Source organism: Cydia splendana, chromosome 23, assembly GCF_910591565.1.
Source record: "Cydia splendana chromosome 23, ilCydSple1.2, whole genome shotgun sequence".
Taxonomy (NCBI): Eukaryota; Metazoa; Arthropoda; class Insecta; order Lepidoptera; family Tortricidae; genus Cydia; species Cydia splendana.
In genome coordinates, this window is record NC_085982.1 from 10,578,679 (window position 1) to 10,591,473 (window position 12,795).

A 12,795-nucleotide genomic window follows, 5' to 3' on the forward strand; every position below is an offset into this window, starting at 1 on the left:
CCATGGTTGGCGCGTATCTCATGCACCGATCGCCTTGGTTGGCGCGCATCTCATGCACCGATCGCCTTGGTTGGCGCGCATCTCATGCACCGATCGCCTTGGTTGGCGCGCATCTCATGCACCGATCGCCTTGGTTGGCACGCATCTCATGCACCGATCGCCTTGGTTGGCGCGCATCTCATGCACCGATCGCCTTGGTTGGCACGCATCTCATGCACCGATCGCCTTGGTTGGCGCGCATCTCATGCACCGATCGCCTTGGTTGGCACGCATCTCATGCACCGATCGCCTTGGTTGGCACGCATCTCATGCACCGATCGCCTTGGTTGGCACGCATCTCATGCACCGATCGCCTTGGTTAGCACGCATCTCATGCACCGATCGCCTTGGTTGGCACGCATCTCATGCACCGATCGCCTTGGTTGGCACGCATCTCATGCACCGATCGCCGTGGTTGGCACGCATCTCATGCACCGATCGCCATGGTTGGCACGCATCTCATGCACCGATCGCCTTGGTTGGCACGCATCTCATGCACCGATCGCCTTGGTTGGCACGCATCTCATGCACGACTTTCACTTCATTTCAGCGTGAGTGATCATTAAGGTCGTATCAAAATAAGATTAAAAGCGTAACAGGTTGTCAGAATCGAGCTCCATAGAACCTGGCCAAGGTGACAATCATAGATAGAAATCACCAAATATGAAAGAAGTCACGTGATTTTTCGTAGCCTCTGTCATCTAGATACATTTTTTATTTTCGATGAACGATTCTCATTTGGCTTGGCCCCCAGGAATCGTCATTTTGCTCGCACTTATTGGTGATCGAGCGGCTGACAACACAACTGAGGTAATCTCAAAATTATGTAAACCGTTTCAAATTTTTAATGCAGAATTGGCTTTATGGTGGATGTGCGAGTGTTGAATATGTTAGGGAAAATGGTGTTAGTGGAAACCTTAATAGAGCTAAGTTTTAGAGGGATAAGGATATAATAGACTGTATTAGCTCACTTAACTCAGGCTTAAGTAACGTCTGCAACGCTTTGGAAAATGAGTGACTTTCCTGTGGACAATAGAATAACGTAAAATGCCTACTTACCGATTGTGATTTAGTGATCCAACAGTTTTTATACATTGAAACTATCACACCCTCATTTAAGTGTTACCGAATTTCGGGCATTTACCCGCCTGTTCCTATCTCTATCGCACGCGCATAATTATATAGTTATTCCGCTCGCACAGTGGCATTGCATTACTAACCAAGATATGAGTGTAACTTACTTGAAATAAATGATTTATTATATTATTATTATTGACCGCCGGCATTATTGGCATCAGCAATATACATAATTATGCGTGCGTAAGAGATAAGAACAGGCAGGTCAATGTACGAAATTTTACGTGTTTGGTGTCCTTACTTTAACACGCGATATTGTAGGACTATATCATTAGGTCATAAGATCCTTGAAACTTTGGAGTCTTGGAAGTTAGATTGAAAGGGGCTGAATGGTTATGGTAATTAGATGAGAAACTAACTAGGTAGGCACTGGTATTCGGTAATATGAACTAGGCTGAGGAATTAATTATAATAATTGACTAGGCTAGGATGCTTCAACAGTACTTAAGTAAAGCCTGACCAGTAAAATATGATCACGCGCCATGTTGCGGAATTTCACTGGAACTAATTTTTTCATACTAAACTGAACTGTCGACCTTTACATGAGAATAACAGCGCCCTCTTGACAATGATCATATTATTGCATTACAGGTCAGGCTTTATAATAATATAATAAAGAACTTCCCATAGATAGTACAAACAACTAGTTATGACTCTTTGTGTTTGTGGGATAATATACATAGGTAAATTATTATGTAACTGTTTTTTTCAACCATTCATTCAGAAAGACTCCCATTTTTGTCCTCAGGAAGCGATAGTGGGCTCAGAAGTGATACTTCCCTGCCGAGTAGAACACAAAGTTGGAGCGCTCCAATGGACACAGAACGACTTCGGTCTCGGCACCAACAGGAATCTCAGCGGGTACGACCGGTACCTGATGATCGGGAGCGACGAAGAAGGTATGTAGGCCTCCACCTTTACAGAAATCGGCAAATATACCAATACCGTCAACCGGGGTGAATAGGGATGTCTGGGGTGAATAGGGACCAGTCTAAAAATGTGATTTACCTGACAATTTCTTAAAAAATACCCACCCAAACCTTATCATACAAAATCTACTATTACTTTCAATCGGATTTATAACAATTTGTGTGTATTTTTTTAGAAATTTTCAGGTAAATCACATTATAACTGTCCCTATTCACCCCTGTTGATCGAACTTTAAAATCCCACTAAAACACTCTATAAAATATAACAAAATCAGTATTAAAGAGCGGTTGCTTTCTACGGTCAAACCTCGGATCCTCAACTTCATTAGACACGTGTCTCGGTGAGACGGAACTTCCATAGAAAGTCTAGTTGTGCAAGGAAGAGTGGGAGGTGACAGGGCTAGAGGAAGATCGCCAATGAGATGGACCGACCATATCAAAGCCAGTGTGTCGGCCACAGTAAGCGAATGCTCACGGAAAGCAGCTCTAGGGGAGGAATGGCGACGTGTCGTTAAACGAGTCGCTCAAAAGTCTAAATAATGGCCACGACCACTTTGTCAAGAGTGTAACGAAGAAGAAGAAGACCTTACAGAAAACCGCTGCCAAATAACACTAGACCTTACTCATAGTGTTGTGTTCCTGCCGGTGAGTAAGGTTGCCAGAGCTCAACAAGGGTGCGGAGTGTTAGGGTCGGCAACGCACATGTAACATCTCTGGAGTTGCAGGCGTCCATAGGCTACGGAGATTGCTTACCATCAGACGCGCCGTATGCTTGTTTGCCACCGACGTACTATAATATAAAAGAATGTATTTCTGTATAAATAAATCTTGAATTTCACCGGAGGCAGTATGGAAACGAAACATAAGCTGTCGATAGTGGTCATCAGGTTTTTACTGACTTTTCGAAAGCTTTTGACTAAGTTAATCACGAGCTTTTAGATAAATTTCATGATTTCAGTATTGCAGTTTAAATGGTGCCAAACTTAAGTAAGTAAGTAAATATCCATTATTGCACCAAGTTAGAAAAATAAATACAAAAAGCGAAATACAAGCTTAAGACCCTTACCTTTAATGCGGCCTGTCAATTGTGGTAATGAAAAGAATTTGATTTGGTATTTCACTCTTCGGTAAACCGCAAGGGTCTAATTTGGGGCCATTATTTTTAATATTATTTATTAATGAAATTATCTTTGAATGTATGAGTATTTCAGCTTCAAATTTCTTTGAACCTAGCAAGGTGCACCTCGAAGATAATCCTTTATTATTTGCGGTTGGACCGTTATTGAGATTCCCAGTAAGGAACGCTTCGATTCCAGCCCCTTGAAATTAATCTCTCAATTAAGTAGACTTGGCGATGCGTATGGCACGATTTGGCAACCCTAGCACCGAAAGCACAATGATTCATTTGCATGAGCTGTCAAATATCGGTTTTGTAAGACAGTGGGACTTCTAAAAATTTGCAAAAATATGATAAGGTATCTATCGTCTTGGGTCGTCCCATTCGTTTTTCGTCAAGTTCTTAAATTAGTCCTATTCTGCTTTATGGTATGGTGGCTTTCAATGTAGAATGAGTGACGAAAGCAGAATAGGACTAATTTAAGAGCTTGACGAAAAACGAATGGGACGACCCAAGACGATACCTATGATGAGAGAGAGGTATCTCCATTGGAAACCTCAAATCTATCTATCTAATACCTTTAAACGAGCAATTCTTGTTTATTTATATTTCGGGGATCCCGGAAACGGTTCTAACGATTTCGATGAAATTTGCTATATGGGGGTTTTCAGTGTCAGTCTTATCTCTGGGAAAACGCGCATTATTAATTTTTTATATGTTTTCCGAGCAAAGGTTGGTCTCCCAGATATTTACACATTAATATGACATGTTGAACAAATTGTAAGTTACACACGCGAGACCGTATTTGTTCCTTTTGAGTATGGAACCCTAAAAGTGATGGACAAAACACAGAGCAGTACTAGATGCTTGGAAATGAGTTTTACTATAGACCGACCGCTTAACTCAGTCCTCGCCTGCGCGGTGCGGGGGCGACGGGGCGGGACGACTAAGGGTGGCGGGGAAGGTGCGAGCGGCAGGCGTACGGCGCCCGCACCTTCCCCGCAACCCTTAGTCGTCGCGCCCCGTCGCTCCCGTACCGCGCAGGCGAGGACTGAGTTAAACGGTCGGCCTAAAGTAAACTAACAACTTTCCCCAAACTCAAAGTGGATGATAGTTATTTCATTTTCCTTGACCGAACTACACATGAAATAGTTTATTTCAAATTAACCGAGTTTAAACTAAAAGTATTTAGTACTGTAGGTCACGTGGCAACATTGTGTTCATTGCCAATTTTACACAATAGCGGAATACAGGCGGACATTGACATAATATATTATGTCGCGACTGTGAATTTAGAGGGAGATGGAATGAGACTAGAGGGAGAGGTGAATGAAATGATAAATGAATTGGATGTCATATCTAAAAATGTTTGAAGAGCTTCTAAATTCAAAATGGCGTTGACAGTTTCATGCCTATAGAGGATGTTTCTGTGTGTGTGTGTGGCCTTTCATTACAATGCGATATTATGTTTGTGACTTGTTTGAAACAAAAAGTATTTTTTTATGACATTAGCTCCTTATTTTCTACCATGTTGGCGGCAAATAAGCGTACGTTTCGCCTGATGGCAAATTGATTATCGTAGCCTATGGACGCCTGTAGTCCAACTCGCACTCGTCCAGTTTTTTCAATCACTCACGTTTTAAAACGCTCAAATGTGTGTAGGCACATATGTACTTTCATACCATACCTACGCTATTCAACCTTGTTTATGTGAATCTATTTGGCACACGCGGAATCTCTACGCATTTTAGAGATATTTAGGTAAATTGTCCTGTTTTTATTTTTATTAGCAGACGCACTATTGCATAGTTTATAAATTGAAAACTTTATGCTAATGTGTCCTCTACGAAGTCTAGTTCAAGATATCGGCACTACTTTGATTTGACAAAATCTCGTAAAGATTAGCAATTTTAATAACAAAACTTCCGTGAGATACAGACATATTAAATAGGTGTATTAAAAGCGGGTCACTCACGTATTCGTCTGCGCCGGTCCGTCACCGTCAACGCAAGCTCCTGATGATACTCCTCAGTACGGAGTGAAACATGTCGAGCGTTTTTCGACTTAAAATACGTGAGTGACCCGTTTTTAATATTGTTAATATAAAATCTCGTATCTCACACTTAACTACTACTCAAAGTAGAAAGGCAGTAACTCTGTATGCATCCCATACATTAGTTACCACATTTTTCTTTTAATTGACAGAAGAAGATACGAGCTTTTTTCAGTCACCGATATCTAGTTTTGTATATTTTAAGGCTAGCGAATTAAAATATAACCGAATTTCATTATTTCATAGTTCAGAGCAATAATTTCACTCTCAGACGTAACAAATTTCATAAATAGAATTTTTCGGTTCTGACTAAGAGTAACACACCAGGCCGAGGCGTCCGACATGTCATTTTCTATGACGGCTGATCGGTGATCACGTGGTGCTTTCCATAGAAAACGAAGCTCCGGCCCCGTCCCGGTCTAGCATGAGTCTTTAGCCTAATTATACTACGTATGTAGATACGATTATCGAACTTCTACCAATGGGGAGACTCTCCTGACTTCGGGCAAACTCGGCTCCGTTCGGCTCAGCATTGCTCCGAGCAATCATTAGGGTTGGCGCTACTTGACGTTCTTTTTGCGTGCACGACCACAGATAAGATAATCACTTGAATTTTGACAACCCTAAACAGCCGAAAGGGATAGTGCCATACACTAGAAAGGGATAGCATGAATCGTCCCTGAATCGCTGTCAAACTTCGGTTTTGTAGGAAGTGTCCTTTCTGTACGTTAGTACTATTATTCATTCTGTGCTTCTAGTTCTAGACAAAGCCTGCCTGTCTCAATTTCTGACTACAAAGCATATCAAAACTTGGCAATAGTTTAAGAAGCTCTTTCTATTCATACTGCAAAGACGTCTAAAGTGTCTAAGATACTCGGCAACTTGTTTTAAAGATTACTATACTCTGTATCTTTAGGTATTAAATAAATAAATATTAAATAAATATTAGGGGACATCTTACACAGATCAAACCTAGCCCCAAACTAAGCAAAGCTTGTACTATGGGTACTAGGCGACGATATACATACTTGTATAGATAAATACATACTTATATACATAGAAAACAACCATGACTCAGGAACAAATATTAGTGTTCATCACACAAATAAATGCCCTTACTGGGATTCGAACCCAGGACCATCGGCTTAGCAGACAGGGTCACTATCCACTAGACCAGACCGGTCGTCAAAAAGAAACAGTGATTGGTGGTTATTGAAATAAAAGTAAACAAAATCTACCCTCAAATGGCTCTTGAAGCCAGTTGAGGGTAGATGAAAACATTACACGATCAAATAATGTAGGTTAAAGTCAGGTCGTTCAGTGACTGGTCCAGGCGGTTTTGTATTTGGTCGGTTTACCAATAAATGTTATAACTATCCGAAAATTTACAAATTGTTTATTTACTTTTATTTAAATACTTATAGACTATAGCTTTTGCCCGCGACTTCGTCTGCTTGGAATGATGATAATGGTTAAAATCCAGCATATATTACACAAACAATTTCCATTACTTTCATCTTAATTGGTTCAATATGTATAGATGGTGCTATACATGGCCTCATACCTACTCGTATATTATCCAATAACTCTAGTTGGCAAAAATTGCCTTTGACAATTTGGCTACACAGTATAACCTTAGAACAAATATCTTATCCCTTTAAGGAATCTCTTTCGGTTAACCTTTGATCACACAGAGAGAGAATTAGGAATATTTATGTCATGGCAATTAGATTTACCTAATTACCTACCATACTTTTACTCTTAAACTGTCTATTTATATTTGAAAGCTTCCGCAATTGTTTAGCCAGATAAAACATTTTCCAACCTTGACTACACTACAATGAAATAAATACGTAATAACTGCAGGAGAAAACTAATTCAATTATGCACCCTATGTGATTTTAATTAGGTATATAATTGAATGGATATTCAAATGTAGTTACTGCACTTATTCATAATGATTTGATGAACGAGTGCCAAGCCGGGGTCAATGGCCTGAGGTTAATAATATGTGTATGAGATTTTGAGATGTGCAATGTATGAAAATAAACCGTTTTTAGGGTTCCGTACCCAAAGGGTAAAACGGGACCCTATTACTAAGACTTCGCTGTCCGTCCGTCCGTCCGTCCGTCCGTCCGTCCGTCCGTCTGTCACCAGGCTGTATCTCACGAACCGTGATAGCTAGACAGTTGAAATTTTCACAGATGATGTATTTCTGTTGCCGCTATAACAACAAATACTAAAAACAGAATAAAATAAAGATTTAAATGGGGCTCCCATACAACAAACGTGATTTTTGACCAAAGTTAAGCAACGTCGGGAGTGGTCAGTATTTGGATGGGTGACCGTTTTTTTTTTTTGCTTTTTTTTTGTTTTTTTTGCATTATGGTACGGAACCCTTCGTGCGCGAGTCCGACTCGCACTTGCCCGGTTTTTTAAGCGTGGCGCCTTGGCGTAATCTTTTCGGGTATAAATATTTGGTACAATCAGCTTCATATACCTAGATAGTGACGATCAAAGGGGCCAATAAATGTGGTAGTGGCCAACTGAGGGGCGATTTAAATCTTCTCGAGGCAGAGGTGTAGGGTTAGAGCCGGTTTAGCTTTTGACGTTCAAAAGCGCACTGTAATATGCAGAAATCGTAAATTTTATAGCATTTTCGGTGCAGCGGAGTGATGTTAACGGAATTGGTATAAACAATTTCAACCCTAATGATTAATTACGTTAATATTAACCTTCATTTACTGTTTAAGTTGGAATTATCTATACCTGTTCCTTTTATCAAAATTTACTATACAAAAAAAAATTTTTTTTTTTAAGCGAAACCTTATATAAACCTAGAATCTATTATGCTGAAACGATCGACATTAAAATCAAAGTGATTTGTTAAGATTTAGTTAGGGAAAACCGTTTTCTCCCAAAATGGAGCTCCATAGAGAAAGTACCGTTTTTTCGTGAGGATCGCATAATTCGCAAAGCTATTCTTTCCTTTGATCTAGTCGGTTCAAAATCAAAGAAAGGTGTCGAAAAATGATGTTTTCGCGTTGTCCGTGATGAATGACGAATGATTTTGGAAGCATTTCAACTGAAAAAATTGGCACGGTTTTAATTCGTTTACATCGTCTAATTAAAACTTAAGAATGGCCTTTTGTGTTTGAAATTTGTGTCGAAGTCTACTTAAGGATGGGATTTACTTGTATCTTTATACAAATAACCTGATAAAGCGACCTAATGGCAAGCGAAAAAGTGAGGTTTGCTTGGAAACACCACATTTATTTTGGAGATATGATACAAAAAAAAAATATGGAAACTATCTAGGTATATATGTATGTAAAAACGTAAACATGGTTTAAATTGTTTAGGTAGAGTTATATTTAGTACACGTTACGACGTAACATTTTACTAGGAAGCGTAGGTGTAGTAGAAACAGTTAAAGTACTCATGTGAGCTGAAATAGAATAGATCTATGATGATTTAAGGTTTGTGAAAGATTAGGTGGGAATAGTTTTGAGACGTTTTCTACATCCACAATATGGGTAAAAGAAGAAGAAGAAGAAAGACATTTATTCCATAAAACACACATACATGTGACAATAAGATGAAAGAAATAAGATAAAGAGAAAATAATTAGAACAGCAAAACAAAATAATTATGTAAGTACACATTAAAAAACAAATCAGAGAAAAAAAATACGCACTTGGGCACATCAATGTGTGCCGTAGGGAAAAGGCCCTGTCTCAGCATATTGTTGCAATTTGCAAACGAGGCAAATTCCACAGCAATAAAACAGACAGACCTATCACGTGCAGAGCATGCATGGAAGAAGAGGAAACAACAAAACATATTCTCCTAGACTGCAAACAGGTAGAATTATACAGGAGCAAATACCTAGGGACTCCGTGGACACTAAAAGAGGCAGTTAGTAACCTGAAAACATTGCTAGGCTTCATGGAGGAGCTGGGGTGGCTAGAGTAGCGCTACCTCGTTTCACGCAATATAGTCACAATGGTTGTCGATTTGCGGAAAATACCCAGAAGCACTAACTAAACTAACTACATCCACAATGTATCTATCGTAAATCAATTTGTGGTAGTAACAGGAAAGCCTGTAATAGTTACTTGAATAAGAATATATTATTAAGAAAGTGTTTGTTCTTGTTGCAGGAGATTTCTCCTTGAAGATACAGAACGTGACTCTGGAAGACGACGCGGACTACCAGTGCCAAGTGAGCTCGGGGTTAAATGGTAAGTTTATCTCTTAATACCTTATCTTATCTTTATAGCTAGTTTGTTACTGCACGACACCTTGCACTTTGTGACTATGCGCTGAAACTTGGCACAGTTGATTCTTAGCTGGTCTTGAGCAGATACAGACCGGGAGACCTCGAGAGCCACGTCTCATTTAGTGGGGGGAGGGGGGAAGTTCGACGCCGCCGCGCTTCACTTGGAGCAACATTTCTCTAAAACTGTACCTATTAGGGCATGTGATATATCATTTTGGGTTAAATTAAGGATGAGGAAATTTTTTTTTGAACCAAAACAATGCACTTTCTAACAAAAAAAAGCATAAAGTAGTAAAGACTAAAAAACGTATTTTTGATTTTTTCATAATTACCAATTTATTTTTTAAGTGTAGCAGGAATCTGAAAACAAAAAATACAGTCGTAAAGCTACACTTATTACGTTTAAGAAAATATATAGTTTATTATACACAACTTGATAAATGGGAGATAAAAAATAATATTAAGCGTGGGCCAGAGTGATCTCAATACAAAATATTATGAATGTGGGAAAGTTACTTATAATTTGTTCTACAATCGTTTATTTTTTAGTTTTTCGTAAATAACTCGTAAACGGTAGCCCACAGCAAAAAAATATCTGTTACGTAAATAATCTGTTTCAGATTTCTTATAAAATAAGTGCTCCTTTTTTTCGCTAAGGTCAATATTAAAAAAAATATTGAAGGGAGAAAATAAATACTAAGGTCCTCTTTTTTAGTCATTCGTAAATAACTCGTAAAGGATGTCCAATAGCAAAAAATATTTTAACACAAGAAAAATTAGCATAAAATTTCCTACAAAAAAGGTTATTCAAACTTTTTCGCTAGGATCAATATTTAAAAAGGGGACCTTAGAATTTATTTTCTCTCTTTAATATCGTTTTTAATATTGATCCTAGCGAAAAAGTTCGAATGACCTTTTTTGTAGGAAATTTTATGTAAATTATTCATGTACTAAAAATTTTTTTGCTATTGGCCTTCGTTTACGAGTTATTTACGAATGACTAAAAAAGGGGACCTAAGTATTTATTTTCTCCCTTCAATATTTTTTTTAATATTGATGGTACCGAAAAACAGTAGTACTTATTTTATAAGAAATCTGAAACAGATTATTTACGTAAAAGATATTTTTTTGCTGTGGGCTACCGTTTACGAGTTATTTACGAAAAACAAGAAAAATAAACGATTGTAGAACAAATTATAAGTAACTTTCCCACATTCATAATATTTTGTATTGAGATCACTCTGACCCACGCTTAATATTATTTTTTATCTCCCATTTATCATCAGTTTTGTATATTAAACTATATATTTTCTTAAACGTAATAAGTGTAGCTTTACGACTGTATTTTTTGTTTCCGGATTCCTGCTACACTTTAAAAAAAAATTGGTAATTATGAAAAAATCAAAAATACGTTTTTTAGTCTTTTCTACTTTATGCTTTTTTTTTGTTAGAAAGTGCATTGTTTTTGTTCCAAAACTAGATTCCTCATCCTTAATTTATCCGAAAATGATATATTACATTCCCTAATAGGTATAGTTTTAGAGAAATGTTGCTCCAAGTGAAGCGCGGCAGCGTCGAAATTTCCCCCTCCCCCTTCACTAAATGAGAGGTGGCTCTCGACGGCTCCCGGTCTGTATCTGCTCAAGACCAGCTAACAATCAACTGTGCCAAGTTTCAGCGCATAGTCTCAAAGTGCAAGGTCCCCATACAACGGTGTGCAGTAACAAAGCAGCTATTATGGTAATTACCTAATATGATGCACTGGTGGCCTAGCGGTAAGAGCGTGCGACTCTTCCGGAGGTCGCGGCTTCAAACCCCGGCTCGTACCAATGAGTTTTTTGGAACTTATGTACGAAATATCATTTGATATTTACCAGTCCTTTGACAAACTATGATATCACCTGATACAGTTTGTTTTACCAGGATTAATTAAACCTTGCTTTCTTTTTCTACAGGTGAACCAGCCATACGTTCCCGCTACGCCAAACTAACAGTGTTGGTAGCACCGAATCCGCCTAGGATCGTGCAAGGTGCTTTCATAGATGCAACAGAAGAGCAACCAGTGGATATAGAATGCGTGTCCGTTGGCGGAAAACCTGCGGCTGAGGTAAGTTAGTCTTACTATTAGGCATTTTTAAATTTGTGACGTTATCTATGAAAAGGGACCTTATTGTTGATGGTGCTTACGCCGTTATTAAAGATGCTCCGATATTAAATACAATGCCGCGCGACGCTGTGCGGCGTAAGCGCCATCGACAATAAGGTCCCTTTTCATAGATAATGCCCCATTTAAGCAACAAGAATTACTAAAAAACTGTGAACTTAGGCCGAATCAAACGTTAAGTTTAGATTTTTAGACTTGCCAAAAATATTCATCAAAGTATCGAATGGGATTAGACAGAGATTCTTCTTCAAAGAATTCAGTTTGAATAAGTATAAAATAAATCTTTATTTGTTTGAAGTTTCCAAGACTACTAAACTACACTACTTGAGGGAGTACAATAAATTCGCTCTGACCAACAGTTTTTTTTAGCATATTTGTGCTGTTCTGTTCTGGAGAAGCAGAAAAACACCAATATTTATTTAAATTTTAAAGGTCTACTTTAGTAAATATTTTTATTTTTCAGATCACGTGGGTCGATGGCAACCAACAAGTTATCAAGAAAAACGTTAAAACGTCGGAGGAACTGCTACCAGATGGCCAAAAGTTTAAAACCAGGTAAATATATGTCATTTTGAGTAATATACTTTCGTCTAGACATTGGGCCATACAAAACTTATGTAATATTAAATTTAATATTAGATAAGAACGCTGAGAATTGAAAGAAAAGGATTGTTTTAATGATTTTTCTAATATCTAAATGTACCTACTTAACATTACACCATTACATATGCCACAAAATACAATGTAGTTACATTATGTATTTGATGAACCAGTAAAAGACAACAAAAAAAACAAAAGACAGACTATTTAATGAATCAGGTTATAATTATAACTTTAACCCTTAATTGTAACCCTTCAAAAGCATCCACCGTCTGATATTTAAACTGTCGCGAAGTTTGTCTGGCAGATTAGCGGTTAGTAAATTCACGTCACGCTAAAACATTAACGCAATAACTGTCACAGGTCCATATTGCGGTTGACACCCAGCAAGGACCACCACAAGCAGACAATCACCTGCCAGGCGCAGAACACCGCCGACCGAGCCGCTAGGATGGCTACCGTCTATATCGAGGT

General features: G+C 38.4%; 1 protein-coding gene across 2 annotated transcripts in view; it reads left to right on the plus strand.

Moving 5' to 3' along the window:
* Positions 1 to 12,795, plus strand: part of LOC134801810 (irregular chiasm C-roughest protein-like) — a 60,851-nt gene that overhangs the window by 30,717 nt on the left and 17,339 nt on the right. For both annotated transcript variants that reach the window (XM_063774429.1, XM_063774430.1), the window contains 5 exons: positions 1,925 to 2,075; positions 9,439 to 9,519; positions 11,513 to 11,664; positions 12,185 to 12,276; positions 12,685 to 12,793. In XM_063774429.1, coding sequence (XP_063630499.1) covers positions 1,925 to 2,075; positions 9,439 to 9,519; positions 11,513 to 11,664; positions 12,185 to 12,276; positions 12,685 to 12,793 — 585 coding nt within the window. The remainder of the gene's footprint in view (positions 1 to 1,924; positions 2,076 to 9,438; positions 9,520 to 11,512; positions 11,665 to 12,184; positions 12,277 to 12,684; positions 12,794 to 12,795) is intronic.